This window comes from Budorcas taxicolor, chromosome 10, assembly GCF_023091745.1.
Source record: "Budorcas taxicolor isolate Tak-1 chromosome 10, Takin1.1, whole genome shotgun sequence".
Classification (NCBI taxonomy): domain Eukaryota; kingdom Metazoa; phylum Chordata; class Mammalia; order Artiodactyla; family Bovidae; genus Budorcas; species Budorcas taxicolor.
In genome coordinates this window covers 51,092,768-51,109,083 of record NC_068919.1, presented here as the reverse complement: position 1 = coordinate 51,109,083, position 16,316 = coordinate 51,092,768, and the positions used below count along the sequence as shown (strand labels likewise).

The 16,316-nt window shown below is 44.5% G+C and overlaps 1 protein-coding gene across 3 annotated transcripts in view; it reads left to right on the top strand.

The window, feature by feature from the left end:
• CGNL1 (cingulin like 1) overlaps positions 1-16,316 on the top strand; it is a 167,419-nt gene that overhangs the window by 126,893 nt on the left and 24,210 nt on the right. For all 3 annotated transcript variants that reach the window (XM_052646440.1, XM_052646439.1, XM_052646438.1), the window contains exons 9-10: positions 9,499-9,705; positions 10,652-10,756. In XM_052646440.1, coding sequence (XP_052502400.1) covers positions 9,499-9,705; positions 10,652-10,756 — 312 coding nt within the window. The remainder of the gene's footprint in view (positions 1-9,498; positions 9,706-10,651; positions 10,757-16,316) is intronic.

Here is a 16,316-nt window from a genome sequence, read left to right as displayed (position 1 = left end):
GTGAACATTTCTAAATGTGTGCGTTAACACATGAAAATGTGCCAGCTTGTATGCAAGTCATTATTTGCAATGAATGGTGGTACCAGGCAAAAAGACTGGGGCTTTGCTGTGTGTGTGTGTGTGTGTGTGTGTGTGTGTGTGTGTGTGTGTGTGTAGATAACAGTTATATATTCCTCCTCCAACCACCACCTGTGTGTGTGTGTGTGTGTGTGTGTGTGTGTGTGTGTAGATAACAGTTACATATTCCTCCTCCAACCACCACCCCCCCCCCCTTAAATCAGTAATTAGAGCGTATGGTTAAAAGTCAACTATTTTAGAAGTAGTAGAAATTCATCTAAATTTGCTGAGTTGCACGTTGAAACATGCTGTTTGTTTGTTTGGAAGAATTTTCTTAGTTGCCATCAGTTTGCCAGAGCATCCTTGATTGGGAAATGGGGCTAAATTTTTAATGAATTAGCCAACCAAGAAACCTGACTTGCCCTTAAAATAAGGGGTCATGTAATTTGTGCAGTACAATTGCACTGGAAAGACTGTTACAAGATCTCTTTTCTCTCTTTTGAGAAATCTATAGGCATGATATTGAGCTAGTTAAAATGGGCAAGTTATAGTCTGAAGCCGGGTTTGATTTAGAACCAGCTGGACAAAGTCCTGACCTTGTGAGAAATAAATGTGGGTTTTGTTGGCTTGGTTTGCATCTTGGCAGCCACAGGAGCCATTGCTTAGTTTTACTAGCTACTTACAGTAGTGTAGGTAGGTAACCTCTTCCCTCTTTAACAAATGAGGAAACTAAGGCTCTAGGAGGCCAGACCCTGTAAAGGGGCCCAGGAAGAGAGACAGCCTGGATTTGAGTCTAATCTGGTCGACTCACTGCAGAAACCTCAGCTCCATCTGTACACTCCTAGATGCACAAACTGAGCATTGCATTCTTGAGGTGATTTATGTCTGTGTTATTCAGACTGAGATATGCGTATGTGTGCTGGGTGGGGAGAGTGCTTACCATGGCTACAGGTGAGAAGTGGCCCGTCTTCCTGGAACACCGAGAACACAGTGTCTCAATATAAAGAAACATGGAGTAGAATGAAAGTCACAGTGTCGATTGCATATTGCCCATGCATTTTGGATGGAGAAGCCCACACCTTAGACACAGTCCTCTGCATCCTTCAGGTGTCTGTCATCACCCCAGGTTGGACTTCTCTGCCCTGGGGTTGCTGGGGTGGAAAATTTGGAGAAGCACTCATGTAAGTGCAAGTCCTGGGCCATGTGGGCCTTTTCCACTCTCCCAGCTATATGTGGTGAAAAGGAATTCCTTAACTATGTAAACCAGCGTGGGAGAGTTGGCACTCTGCTCTGTTTGTACAGCTGCTCCCCGGCTCCTGCTCCGCAATCTTTCATGGCCTGGAGGTATCTGAGAATTTGCTGGGAGAGGGTTTTCTAGAGGCCGGAGGAGGTGAGAACTGGACTGCAGAGGTAGTTGTCCTCCAAGTAGCCTATGGCCATTGTTCGTCTTTTCAACAGAAATTATATTTATTTAAACATTTAAAAATATTTCTTGACTTTCCATAGTTCACAATTTAAAAGTTATAAGAGGGTTGCAATGGATTACCTCTCACTGCCTTTTTTCATAGCCCCACTTCCCTTCTTTGCAGCTAGCCAGAGTCACCAGTTTCTTGTATAACCCAGTAAATACATATTTACCCCTTATTTCTTTTCATTCAGGAGCTAAGTCGTGTCTGACTTCTTGCGACCCCATGAGCTGCAGCACGCCAGGCTTCCCTGTCTTTCACCGTCTCTCAGTTTGTCCATGTCCGTCAACTCATGTCCATTGAGTTGGTGATGGCATCCAAACGTCTCATCCTCCATTGCCCCCTTTTCCTGCCCTCAGTCTTTCTCAGCATCATGGTTTTTTCCAGTGAGTTGGCTCTTCACATCAGGTGGCCAGAGTATTGGAGCTTCAGCTTTAACATCAGTCCTTCCAATGAATATTCAGGGTTGATTTCCTCAGGGTTGGCTAGTTTGATCTTCCTGCAGTCCAGGGGGCTCTCAGGAGTCGTCTTTATACAGACAGAAGCACACCAGGCGTACGAGTCTGTGCACTGTATGCTCCTTGTGTGATCTTATTTCCTCCCCTCACCCCGCCACCTTTTTTTCCCCCACCTACACGGGATATCATTGAACTGATGTAACTTATATAACAAGTGCCTGATCGATTTGCATTTAGTTATTTTCAGTCTGTCAGTATTATAGTGCTGCTATTGATAATCCTGTTTATATGTCATTTTACACACCTGTAGGGTAAGTAAGTGCTGGAAGAGAAGTTGCTGGGTCAAAGGAAAGGTACGTTATATTCCTGATGGATGCCCCTGAGTCACCCTCCAGGAGCCCATCCCAGTTTCTAGCCCCAGCAGCTGTGGATGAGGGAACCTGCTCCTTACACCACCACACACTGTGTTCTCCGACCTCTTGACCTTGGCCGCCTGATAGGTGAAGAAATGCTCCCAGGCAGTTTTAACGAATGGTTCAACCTTGAAAAACAAGAGAACATCTGCTATTTTTGCCTTTGTGGTGATGACCTAGTGTAGTGTTTCCAACCTTTTGGAGTGGAATTAGAGTTGATATTTGTTAACTATTTCTTACGGCTTGTCTGAATGAATAATACATAAGATATTAAAAGACAAATCCATGTGATCTTTTTTACAGTTAGATATTACATAGAGCACATGATGTAGCTAAATGAAAACGTTACGAACGGTGTGCAAGAGATGCGAGTTCAGTCCCTGGTTTGGGAACATCCCTTGGAGGAGGAAATGGCAACCCACTCCAGTATTCTTGTCTGGAAAATTCTGTGGACAGAGGAGACTTGGTGGACTGCAGTCTATGGGATTGCAAAAGAGTCGGACACAACTGAACACACACACATGATGGAACATCCTCCCTGCTTTCGCTGTGACATCCAACACCTGAGTTCAAAGAATCACAGAAACAAAAAGTATTGGCAATTAGTTAATCCAGTGAGGTCAGCATTGTTTGTCCCCAGTGACATGTCAAAGTAGATCTTTACTGACTCAGGTCCTGGGAGAGTTCTCCTGCCTTTGACACAGTCGTGAGATACAGACTGAAGTGTTTGGAAAAGATCTGCGTAGATGAGAGTTCAGAGTTGGAAGAGCTTTTGGAGTCTCTCCTGGGAAGTCATGGAGAAGAAATTGCATGTAGGACTTGCCTTGAATAAAGGGATGTGATTTTATTCTTTCAGATTCCAGCACTGCTATAAGTGAATTAGGTTTGGTTTCAGGAAAAGCAGTCTTATCCTGTGGACTTTATATGAAATCGTGGATTGGCGGTGTGGTGGTAGGGTAGGGGCAGGAACAGGGGGAATGGCTGTGAAAAGTCTTGCCAAGGGAGGTGTAAGTTAAATTTATTTGTATACATAATGTGGTTTGCCACACTACGGAGACATAAAGCAAAACACATTATCATTTTACAAATAGTCAAAACAGGACAAAGCACCTCAACACGTACATGCTCCTGTAGAGTCACACTCAGCCTGTGAACGTGAGAGTTGGGATTGGGGCAGACCCTGCTGCCAGATGCCGAGTGATAACCTGCCTGGTCTATCCTCCCGAGATGAATGAATGGACTCAGGATGTGTCCTGCAGCTTTCAAACAGAGAAAAGACCGAAATCTAAACATCAAAGTACAGCATAGCATCCTTTATCTAGCGTGTCAGGGTGCCAGATACGCCCAAATCCAGCTTAAACCAGGTCTGGTTTTCAGTATCCTTGCTCTTCCTGAGATTTCTGAGGGAATGGAAGATCACGGACTGCACGTGTACGTGTTCTTGCCTTCACCAGAAAATTGAGGCAAAGATCTTTAGCCTCTTGTTCTCTCACTGATGCCTCAGCAGACCTCAGATCCTCCATCCCCTCCTTCCGACTCAGTCTCTAGGTTTCCTTCATCCTGTTTTTCCTCTTTTTGAAAATCAGCTGTATTGAGATACTTAGCATACAATTTGACTATTTAAACTGCAAAACCAGTGGCTTTTAGCATGTTTACAGAGTTCTGCAATCATCGCTAAAATTTTAGAACATTTTCATCACCCCAAACAAAACCCTCTACTTTTTAGAGACAAATTATATATATATATATATATATATATATATATATATATATATGATACATATATTGTTTTAAAACAGTATATGGAATCATATGCTGTATAGTATTTAACTTCCTATGCACCATATCCTGACTTTTAAGAATTTTTGTTGAATTAGTGTTTTTACAATGGTGTGTTAGTTTCAGGTGTACAGCACAGTGGTTCAGGTATATTCTATTTTAGATTTTTTTCCATTCTAGGTTGTTAAAAATATTTCATATAGTTACCTGTGTTGTATAGTATATCCCTATTGGTTATTTGTTTTATATAGTGTGTATATTTTAATTCCAAATCCTGTACCCTTTAGGTGTCATCTCCCAGTCTTCTCATTTCTCTCAGGCCTGCTACTGCTAAGTCACTTCAGTCGTGTCCGACTCTGTGTGACCCCGTAGACGGCAGCCTACCAGGCTCCCGTGTCCCTGGGATTCTCCAGGCAAGAGCACTGGAGTGGGTTGCCATTTCCTTGTCCAATGCGTGAAAGTGAAAGTGAAGTCGCTCAGTCATGTCCGACTCCTAGCGACCCCATGGACTGCAGCCTACCAGACTCCTCCATTCATGGGGTTTGCCAGGCAAGAGTACTGGAGTGGGGTGCCATTGCCTTCTCTGTCTCTCAGGCCTAGGCAACCACTAATTTATTTTTCCATCTATATATAATTGCCTATTGTGGACATTTTATATAAATGTTAATATGTGGCCTTTTATGAATTACTTCTTTGACTTGGCATAATGTTTTCAAGCTTCATCTGTGTTGTAGCATGTATAAGTACTTTATTCCTTTTTTAGGACCAAATAATATTCCATCACATGGACAGACCATGGCTCAGCTGGTAAAGAACTGCCTGCCAATGTAGGAGACTCAAGAGACATGGGTTCGATCCTGGGTTGGGAAAATCCCATGGAGAAGCAACCCTCTCCAATTTCTTGCCTGGAAAATTCCATGGACAGAGGAGCCTGGTGGGCTATAGTCCATGGGGTTGCAAAAAGTTGGCCATGACTGAGTGAACACACGTGGTCACGGTCACGGTCACCAGTTGAGGAATATTTAGGCTGTTTCCACATTTTGGCTACCATGAGCAATACTATTGTGGGGTTTTTGCGCAAGTTTTTATGTGGCTGTATGTTTTCATTTCTCTTAGGTATATATATATAGGAGTGGAATTGTTGGATTCCCTGGTGGCTCAGACGGTAAAGCATCTGCCCACAATGCGTGAGACCAGGGTTCGATCCCTGGGTTGAGAAGATCCCCTGGAGAAGGAAATGGCAACCCACTCCAGTACTCTTGCCTAGAAAATTCCATGGATGGAGGAGCCTGGTGGGCTACAGTCCATGCAGTCGCAAAGAGTTGGACACGACTGAGCAAATTCACTTTATGATAACCCTTTAAAATTTTGAGCATTTTTGGGGGCTGTTTTCCAAAGTGGCCACACCATTTTGCATTCTCACCACCATCATATGAGGGTTCTGATTTCTCTTTATCCTCCCCACCATTAGCTATTATTTAAAAAAAAAACAAACATAATTTTATTTATTTTTAGCCTCAGAGCATGACATGTAGGATCTTAGTTCCCCAACTAGGGATTGAATTCCCATGCTCTGCATTGGAAGCAAAGAGTCTTAACCACTAGACCACCAGGAGGATCTTCTCATGTACTTGTTGGACTTTAGGAACTGTTTAGAAGCTTGAGAGTGGAGTGAAAATTTATGCTAGCAAATTGAGGTTCTCTTCAGAGTTGTATCAGTAAACCAGAACTCAGTCTATGCCTTCCCACTAAGCATTTAAAAATACATTTCTTTTCTTAATTGGGGAAAAGTTTCTGTCCTCAAGTCGGGAAGACCCCATGGAGAAGGAAATGGCAACCCAGTCCAGTATTATTGCCTGGAGAATTCCATGGACAGAGGAGCTGGGCAGGCTACAGTCCATAGGACTGCAGAGTTGGACATGACTGTGTGACTAAGTTTCATTTTTTCTTTCATATATATATGGAATATATATATATATATATTCTTTGAAAGGTGTCTGTTCAGATCCTTTGGTCATTAAAAAAATTGGGTTGTCTTTTTATTGAAGATTTCTTAATGTATTTTAAATATGAGTTGTTTATCAGATATATGATTTGTAAATATTTTCCCTCTTATTGTGGATTATCTTTTCACCTTCTTGTTATCATTAGCATGAAAGGTTTTGATTTTGATAAGATCTAATTTTTTTTTTATTACTTGTGTTTTGGTATTGTATCTTAGAAGCCTTACATAATTCAAGCTCATGATATTTACTCCAGTGTTTTCTTTTAGAAGAGATTTATAGTTTTAGATCTTACATTTAGGTATATGATCCATTCTGAGTTAATTTTTATGTGTGGTGTAAGGAAGGGATCTAACTTCATTCTTTTGCATTTGGCTTGGCTCGTTGAGAATCAGTGGACGGGCTGAGCTTTGGACTGTTAGTTTTATGCCCTTGAACTACATGTTTATCCTTACGTGTGTAAGGATAACTGTATCTTTGTAGTCTCTTATCTCTTGATGGGAAAGTTAGGCTGTTGCTGTTCAGTCGCTAAGTCTTGTCCAACTCTTTGTGACCCCATGAACTGCAGTACTTCTGTCCTTCACTGTCTCCCAGAGTTTGCTCAAACTCATGTCCATTGAGCAGTGATACCATCCAACTGTCTCATCCTTTGTCTCTCCCTTCTCCTCTTGCCCTCAGTCTTTCCCAGCATCAGGGTCTCTTCCAGTGTGTCATCTCTTTGCATCAGGTGGCCAAAGTATTGGAACACAGCTTCAGCATCAGGTCTTCCAGTGAATATTCAGGGTTGATTTTCTTTAAGATTGACTAGTTTGGTCTCCTTGTAGTCCAAAGGACTCTTAAGAGTCTTCTCCAGCACCACAATTTGAAAGCATCGATTCTTCATTGCCCAGTCTTCTTTATGGTCCAACTCTCACATCCATACATGACTACTGGAAGACCATAGCTTTGACTATATGGACCTTTGTGGCAAAGTGATGTCTCTGCTTTTTATTAAGCTATCTAGGTTTGTCATAGCTTTCTTTCCTAGGAGCAAGCATTTTTTAATTTCATGGCTTCAGTTACTGTCTGCGGTGATTTTGGAGACCAAGAAAATGAAATCTGTCACTGCTTCTGCTTTTCCCCTTCTGTTTGCCATGAAGTGATGGGAGTGGGTGTCATGACCTCAGTTGTTTTTTTTTAACGTTGAGTTTCAAGCCAGCCCTTTTACTCTCCTCTTTCACCCTTATCAAGAAGCTCCTTAGTTCCTCTTCACTTTCTGCCATTAGAGTGATATCATCTGCATATCTGAGGTTGTTGATATTTCTCCTGGCAGTCTTGATTCCAGCTTGTGAGTCATCCAGCTTGGCATTTCACATACTATACTCTGCATAGAAGTTAAATAATCGGGGCGACAGTGTATAGCCTTCTCATTCTCCTTTCCCAATTTTGAACCAGTCTGTTGTTCCATGTCTGAATCTAACTGTTGCTTCTTGACCTGCATATAGGTTTTTCAAGAGGCAGGTAAGGTGATCTGATATTCCCATCTCTTGAAGAATTCTTCACAGTTTGTTGTGATCCACACAGTTAAAGGCTTTAGCGTAGTCAATGAAGTGGAAGTAGATATTTTTCTGGAATTCACTTGCCTTTTCTATGATTCAGTGAATGTTGGCAGTTTGATCTCTGGTTCCTCTGCCTTTTCTAAACCCAGCTTGTACATCACCAGGGTCTCGATTCATGTCCTGTTGAAGCCTAACTTGAAGGATTTGGAGCATAACCTTACTAGCATATGAAATGAGCGCAATTGTCCAGTAGTTTGAACATTCTTTGACACTGCCCTTCTTTGGGATTGGAGTGAAAACTGGCCTTTTCCAGTCTTGTGACCAGTGTTGAGTGTCCCAAATTTGCTGACATGTTGAGTGTAGCACTTTAACAGCGTTATCTTTTAAGATTTGAAATAGCTCAGCTGGAATTCTATCACCTCCACTAGCTTTGTTCATAGTAATGCTTTCTAAGGCCCACTTGACTTCACACTCCAAGATGTGTGACTTTTAAGATGCCGAGCCAAAAAATAAAAGCCCATGTGATATCTGAAATTAACAGTAATCATTCTGTAATTGTTGCCATTCCTTTCAGTTATGGATTGTGGGCTGCACATTCTCATTTTCAGATGAGACTACCTAGAGTTTGCACAAGGAACTATATCATAATTTAAGCATATTTTAATTTCCATTTTATGTTAGACATTTTAAAAAACTTACAAGCACAAATTGCCCTTCACAAGAGCTGTACATGATTAGGGATCAGGAAAGCAAACTCACTGGTGGTTATAAGACTAGGTTCTAGATTTGTTCTGCTTGAATACATTTCCTCCTACATAAACTTGGACAAGTTCCTCAGTCTACCCAAGTGCCAGTTTCTTTGTCTTTAAGAAGAGTAACCACCTGGGCTTTCCTGGTGGTCCATTGGTTAAGAATCTGCCTGCTAATGCAGGAGACAGGGGTTTGACCCCTGGTCTGGGAAGATTCCAGCTGTGGGGCAGCTAAGCCCACAAGCCAAAACTTCTGAAGCCCACATGCTCTAGAGTCTGTGCTCTGCACAACAGGAGAAGCCACTGCAATGAGGAGCCGTTCAGCACAACTAGAAGGTAGCCCCCGCTTGCCACAACTAGAGAAAGCCCGCACACAATGAAGACCCAGTGAAGCAAAAAATAAAAAAGAGAATAGCAACCACCTCCTAGAGTTGTTAAAAGGTTGAAATTTCATGTCAAGGACACTGGTATGGTTCTGCAGTACTTTTCTGTAAACAGCTAGATAGTAAATATTTTAAACTTTGGCCCCAAGTCCTGACACAGCTGTTATACCATGAAAGCGGTCATAGATAGTATGTCCCCAAATGGATGCTGCAGAGTTCCAGTAACACCTGATTTATTTTAAAATTTTATCTGTGTATTTGGCTGCACTGGTTCTTAGTCGTCACATGCAGGATCTTTGTTGCAGTGCACGAGCTCTCTCTGGTTGCAGTGCTCTGGCCCCCCTGGGGCCAGTTAGTTGCTTGGTTGCTTGGTTGCTCTGTGGCATGTAGGATCTTAGTTCCCCAACCAGGCATCGAACCTGCGTCCCCTGCATTAGAAGCATAGTCTTAACCACTGGACCGCCAGGGAAGTCCTGGCACTTTAGTTTTAATAATGGGTGGTGGGCTGGACCTGTAGGCTGTAGGGTGCTGATCCCTGGCTTAGCATGGTGCCCAGAACGTAGTGGGTTTTAAAAAATGTCAGCCATCCTTGAAGCTGGGAGCTGGGCCTTGACTATGGTTCCCATGCTCACCTGTTCCACGTCTTTACCAGAACGTCGAGGTCCTGGCCAGTCGGAGCAGTACTGCAGAGCAAACCCAGGTGGGGGCAGAGATGCGCGTGAAGGCTCTGCAGGAGGAGAACGAGAAGCTGCGGGGGAGTGTGGAAGAGCTGGAGCGCACTGTGGCTCGGCTGCAGAGGCAGCTTGCTGACCTTCAAGATGACGAGGCCAAAGCAAAGGAGACGCTCAAAAAGTGTGAGGTGAGGCTTGCTGGGCCCCCAGCTTGGGCTTGGCAGCCACAGATCCTCCTCTCCTGTGTGAGTGACTTGAGAAGCTGAAAGGGATTTATTATCATAATCAAGTAGAAAAGGTCAAGGTGGCTGTGACTGCCTGTCTGTAAACCATTGCTTTTGTTCCTCTGTGCATGGTGCAAATGGGAGACGGCTTTTGAACAGGCCTGCAACAGGTCTGATGGAGTTGGCGTGGGGAGCTCAGGTGCAGGCACAGGGGTCCCCATTCGCCCAGACATCAGGTGTGCTCAACCTTTTCACACTGAGCCGAGGCCTCCAGACACCCCAAAAGGGCATCTTAACCCTAACATCAGGCCCACTCTCACTCGTGACTGTTTTTTCTTTTTTTAGCAGTTGGTTGATGGATTTGAGGTCACGCAAGTTTTGCCAGATCAGTTATCTGGTTTTCCAGATCTCTAGCAGTGGGAGACCGTTAGCAAGAGACACACACTGATAGCTGCGAGAAATGGCAGCTGACAATAAACAGAGAGAAAATAAAAGTGATGGGAGGGGTATTCTAACAGAGGTTTCCCAAATGGTCACCGTTAACATCACCTGAAAGGCTTTTTCTCAGACTGTGTGCCTGAGCTCATTCAGTACTTGAGTACTGAGTTGATTCATACTAGAGTTCATTCAGTGTTGTTGCTGATGCTCCTGTGCTGAGGGTGGATATCTGTATCTTCCCCCAGATCATTTCAGATGACTGGTTTGGATGTTCATTTCTGGTTAAGAATGGCACTGCAGACAGGCACACACATCTGTTTTGTGCTACTGTGGGCCCATGACAGGTGTATGGTGACCGTAGCCCCTGCTGGCTATGTCTGTGGATGTCCCCTGCCTGCCTTTCATGCTGCTGAGTCAGCTTCTTAGGCACAGCACCCATCTGAGTGTGCATTAACTCCATGTTTCTTTGTAGGGAGAAACTCGGCAATTAGAAGAGGCCCTTCTGCATGCAAGAAAGGAAGAGAAAGAAGCCGTGTCAGCCAAAAGGGCCCTGCAGACTGACCTGGAAGAGGCTCAGGTAGACATTGAGGGTCCTTATCCCCCGACAGAGGAAGCGTGAGAAGGAGGGACATGTCCAGATCGCCACTGGTCCTGTCCTTCCAGGCTGCTCCTTCCATAATAACCATCATGGACTTCCGACTGTCTCTATGAGCCAGGGGTTCTTTTTATTCACTTATTTGTCTATTTTTGGCTGCTGGCTCTTTGTTGCTGAGTGGGCTGTTCTCTGGTTGTGGTGAGCATGGGCTACTCTCGAGTTGTGTCTTGTCGTTGCAGCGGCCTCTCTTGTTGTGGAGCCTGGGCTCTAGGACTCCTGGGCTTCAGCAGTTGTGGCTCCTGGGCTCTAGAGAGCAGGCTCAGTAGTTGTGGAGCACGGGGCTTAGTTGCTCTGCGACATGTGGGATCTTCCAGGATCAGGGATCGAACTCGTGTCTCCTGTATTGGCAGGCAGATTCTTTACCATCGAGCCACCAGGGAAACCCCTAGACTGGTGTTTTTTCACCTGGGGGACATTGCAGCAATGTCTGGAGATGTTGGTTGCCACGGTTGGGGGGTTGCTACTGGCATTATGTGATTGGAGGCCAGGGCTGCTGCTCCCTATCCTGCACAGCCCAGGACACCCCCACAGCTGTGAAGCACCCAGATTTCAGTAGTGCTGGGGCTGAGAAGTCCTCCAGACATGGAAGAGCCTGGCAGCTTTCCAAAGATAAAATGCGAACTGTGTGAGAAGGCCAACAGAATCAGTCCCCAGGGCACTGTGGAGTCGCTCTGTGGCAGAAGCCGATTTCCTCTCTCCTCTGGGCAAATGGATGCCTCAGAGCACAGTCCTTCAAGAGGGCTATTAAACGAAGCCCGAGGAAGTCATTTGCTTGAAACTGGATAGCTATCTGTATTCAAAATCAGCAGATTCTTAGAAAATTAGTTTTTCCCATTTGAAGGTTAGAAAGATTGTTTGAAGTATGTTCTTTAAAAAAAAAAAAAAAAAAAGCAAAGTCTGCACTGAGGTTCTGAATATACTTTGCCCAGTGACCTCAGTGTGATTCAGGTATGTCCTTCTTTTTACCTGCTCTGGAATTTTAAAGAACCAGCAGCATCATGCATTCCTCAGGTGAGTTTCTGAGGAGGTAAAAGCCAGTTGTTTTGAGCAGCTGTCTTAGAGGAGTCTGTTAAAGTGTTTCCCTAGGACTTGTGTGTCTTTAAGGGAGGTGAGGCAGGGGCACATGAAAAGTGTCAGGAGCTGAGTCAGGATTCAAATTTGTAAATGCCCAATTGCAGCTTTCCTTTCATCTCAGCATCATCTCCTCAGGACTAGAGGCGTGTGTACCAGGGTTCACTCAGGTCAGCCATATCTCGGGAGCCCTCACCCCCAAATCTGCACCTTCTCTTTGGCTTCGGACAGAGACCTTGTTCTTGCATGCAGTAAAGTCTGTATTTTCTTCATTTTGGTGTCTTAGCTTTGGATTTCTTTTTCTTTCTTTATTAATCTAGATCTTTTGTTACTAACCCTTGTTCGGTTGATTTTGTGTGAATGGCAGTTGCCCTGTGCTGCTGTTTAAGGCTTGTGGTGGCTACAACCCAGCAGTCAAAGTGCAGGGTTTACATCTCTGAGCTTGGGGACAGAAAGAGGAAAAACATTTGTATTCTGTGGGGGCAAAAATCTGCACTTTTGTGTCATATCCACACCAGGCTCTGGGTACAGCTGCTACAGGCTCTGTCTTTATCATCCTTTTATCAAACCAGAAACTTTCACACAGAAGGAGGTGGTTCACCAGCTGTGAATCTGCAGCTCACAGCTAATTCAGTGGAAAGAACAGATGATGGCCTCAAGGTCTAAAGATCTTAATGTGATCCCTGCTGGCCTCTACCTCCAGATCTCCATCCCTGCCTTCAGAATTATCCCTGACGGGTTACTTTTGTTCAGGCCTGTTTTCCCAGTGGTGTTGAGATGGTGAGACTGCTTCAGGCGGCATGTGGCTGTGCTAACCACTGGCAACATAATCCGGCAGGAATTTTAAGAGTGTCCAACAATCTCACCATCGTTATCTGAATTATCTTGTTTCAAAAGTAGTGCTATGAAAAACACACTATCACTCAAAACTACTTTGCTTTTTCTCAATTTGGGGACCAAACAGTCATTCCTTTAGTTCATTCTGCATGCCTCTCCCAAAACTGACAATCAAAAGGGAGCTTAACCCTTAGAGGAAGAGGAGAGAGTAACTTTTTTTTTTCTTTTTCCCACATAAGCACTTTATATTTCAAATTTTTTGTGCCTTTAACAATCTGCTGCATCTTCATGTGTGATAAATATATTTCTTGACATTGTAGGTGAAGACCTTGTGAACTTCAGTTTAGTTCAGTCGCTCAGTCGTGTCCGACTCTTTGTGACCCAATGAATCACAGCACGCCAGGCCTCCCTGTCCATCACCAAATCCCGGAGTTCACTCAGACTCACATCCATTGAGTCCGTGATGCCATCCAGCCATCTCATCCTCGGTCGTCGCCTTCTCCTCCTGCCCCCAATCCCTCCCAGCATCAGAGTCTTTTCCAATGAGTCAACTCTTCGCATGAGGTAGCCAAAGTACTAGAGCCTCAGCTTTAGCATCATTCCTTCCAAAGAAATCCCAGGTCTGGTTTATTCTGGCTCAGTCAGACAGAGCAGGAGTTCTTAAAGGGGATACTATTCTTGGTTTACTTCAGCCCAACCACTTGGGTGAGGATTGGGCTGCTGTGTAAACCTGTTTGTACTGCGTTCATGACAAAGATGTCTCTTGATTACCTTGAGAAATGGCTTCTGCAGATGAGGGGGCCATAGTTCTTTTCTTCAGGGAAGGGTGATGATGATATATGTTCTATTTGCCTGTACCTCCCACCCTAGCAGACTTCTGTGTACTGAGACCACAGAAGAAGAAAGCCGCCACGCTTGTCACAGTCCACGGTTAACATGTGTCAAGGGCTCTGAGATCCAGTTCTCTTTGATCAAGCCTCCCATTCCCTCAAGCCCTTCTGCTCACCTGCCACATAGTTATTGTTAATACGGACTCATGGAGGCGTTGCTCAGCCATACAGTAAAAGGCTTTGCATCTGCTGAGATAATGGTCCCCAAGCTCAAGGGCACTCACTGTACGTCTACCAGCCTTGTGTTCTAGATTCTCCACTCTGACAGATTTTCCTCAAATTTTGTCCCAGTGTTGGTCAAGAGACTTGTACGGCTGGTTTTGGAAATGCAGTCACTAGCTCTAGAGCATTTCACACCTAACTCCTAAATGCAAAGTTGCCAAGTTTGCTGCTTTTCATGGGAATTTGGGACATATTTTCTCAGCAGTGACTTATTAGTACCTATTTCTTGAATCTCCGAAGAGGCAGAGCATTGTTTGAACAGCATTTCTACACATTTGAGTATATCAGAATTATCTGGGTAACACTTTCAGATGCGAATGTGTGGGCTCCACTCTAAGAAAAATGGCGATTCCATCAGAAAGGGCTAGATTCTCCATTTTACATAAGGAGTCCACCACCCTTGCTTGGTGATTCCGATATAAGAAATCTTTAGATCACTTTTGGGGATAGGAGTTAATTTGCAACCACAGAGTTTTTTTATCCTATGCCTAATAGTGAATCTGGACTATGAGACATACTCAGATAAAAAATCTCTTCCTTGCCTTTATAGATCTTACTGCCATGCAATAGAGGCAAGCATGCAAGAAATATTTAAAAAATGATTTAGCAAAATTATTTTTCTAGGCAAATGTGTATGTGTTAAAGTTGGGACGAGGTGTGTTGGTCAAGCCCAGCTCAGATTGTTTGCGTCTCAGGAGTTTCCAGTAGCACAGGAGCAGAGCCGGGGCCAGGGAAGCGGGTGTTGGTAGCGGAACCCATCCTGAGCCAAAGGTAAAGCAGAAGAGCTCTCACCATGTGGGGGCTGAATGGAGTCAAGGCTGGCTTGTCTTTTGGCCTGGAGCCCCTGAGATTTGGAATCCAAAAGGAAGAAAGAGAGGTTGGGGGATCTGTAGGGGTAGGGGCTGAGTCGTATCCTGGCATTTCTACGGGAAGGCGATGATGTCCCTCTGTGAGTGGTGGTTTAGCCACTAAGTCGTATTTGACTCTTTTCAGGCTTCATGGACTGTAGCCCTCCAGGCTTCTCTGTCCATGGGGTTCTCCAGGCAAAAACACTGGAGTGGGTTGCCATTCCCTTCGCCAGGGGATGTTCCTGACCCAGGGATCGAGCCTGCGTCTCCCGCGTTGGCAGGCGGGCTCTTTACCACAGAGCCACCAGGGAAGCTGGTATCCCTCTGTATTTGTTGTTTTCCAAGAATTGACATTCTGAGATACCTGTTCCTGAGAGTTTGCTCCCACACAGTGGAACCATACCTCACTTACCTTGCCCTGTGTGCTGCCCCTTGCTCTCAACACACTAAATCAACCACAAACATGAGTCCCAGGGTTGACCCGACCCTCCGTCTGGTGTGAGCCACGCTGACCATGGTGGCTCTCAGTCCTGCTCTTTGCCCCACACTGAACTCCTGACTCCCTCCTTCCATCCGCTCTCCCCAACTGCTTTTTTTGATGTTGGTTCCTTGCAGCAATTAACTGCAGTGGCCTGGCTGTGCTGGCTTGTTTCTCTGAGCACAGTCCTCCACAGGTGGCTTTTTGGCCCCAGGCCATGTGGCTGGCCAGTGGATCTGTTCCAAAACTTTGGAAACCAGAAGCGCCTGAAGTGCTTTCTGATTTCAAAATGCCTGAGTTACTGCATGTGACTGCAGCTTGTAACCTGTTAAGCACTGTACAAATATAACCATTGTCCTTATACAGCCTCTGCAGGGACACAAGACTTGAGTAGGTCCCAAACAGTACCTGTACTAACTCACATTCAGTCCTCAGTGCCTGATGCCATTTTTCTTATGATCTAGCTGTGTTTGGGTTACGCTCCGCTATTCTAAGCTGTGCCCCTTCATGATATCTTTATGCCACAGCTCTTCATTCTTAGCCATTTAAAGAAGCTACTATAGTGTTCCTAAGATACCTTAGGATTTTTTCTTTCTTTTAGAATTGCATGTTCTTTTTTTTACATAAAGGACATCAGTCTGTATAATGTTGTGAGATGAGAGCCACAGAGGAACCCAGGGGAAATATTGCACCCAAGATGTTACATTTTGTAAGAAGTACTAATATTTGGTGTGATTCACTAAGTAACCACTCATCTGTCTTTTTCCTAATGAGTGTGTCTTCTATTACGTACCTCCTGTCCAGCAGGCTCCTCAGCCTGTAGATTGCCAGATTCCTCCTCTTCTGTGTGTGAGTCCATCTCAGGGATTGTTGATTATAACTCCCCCTACCCAAGGAATCTTGGCCCATGGGACAATTCCTCTTTCCTTATAGTTTCATTTTTAGCTATTTTAATTGTAAGAACCATCTACATAGCAGAGACAATGCTGGAACATTAGGTGCAATGCTGTATATCACAGGATGTGAATTGCCGCATGGGTCGAAGTTAGTCTTCTGTATAACTTCCCCGCGGTTTTTGAGCATGAGCTCTGCCAGGTTTTTGGATACTATCCTGAATCACCATCCCCAGCAACCTT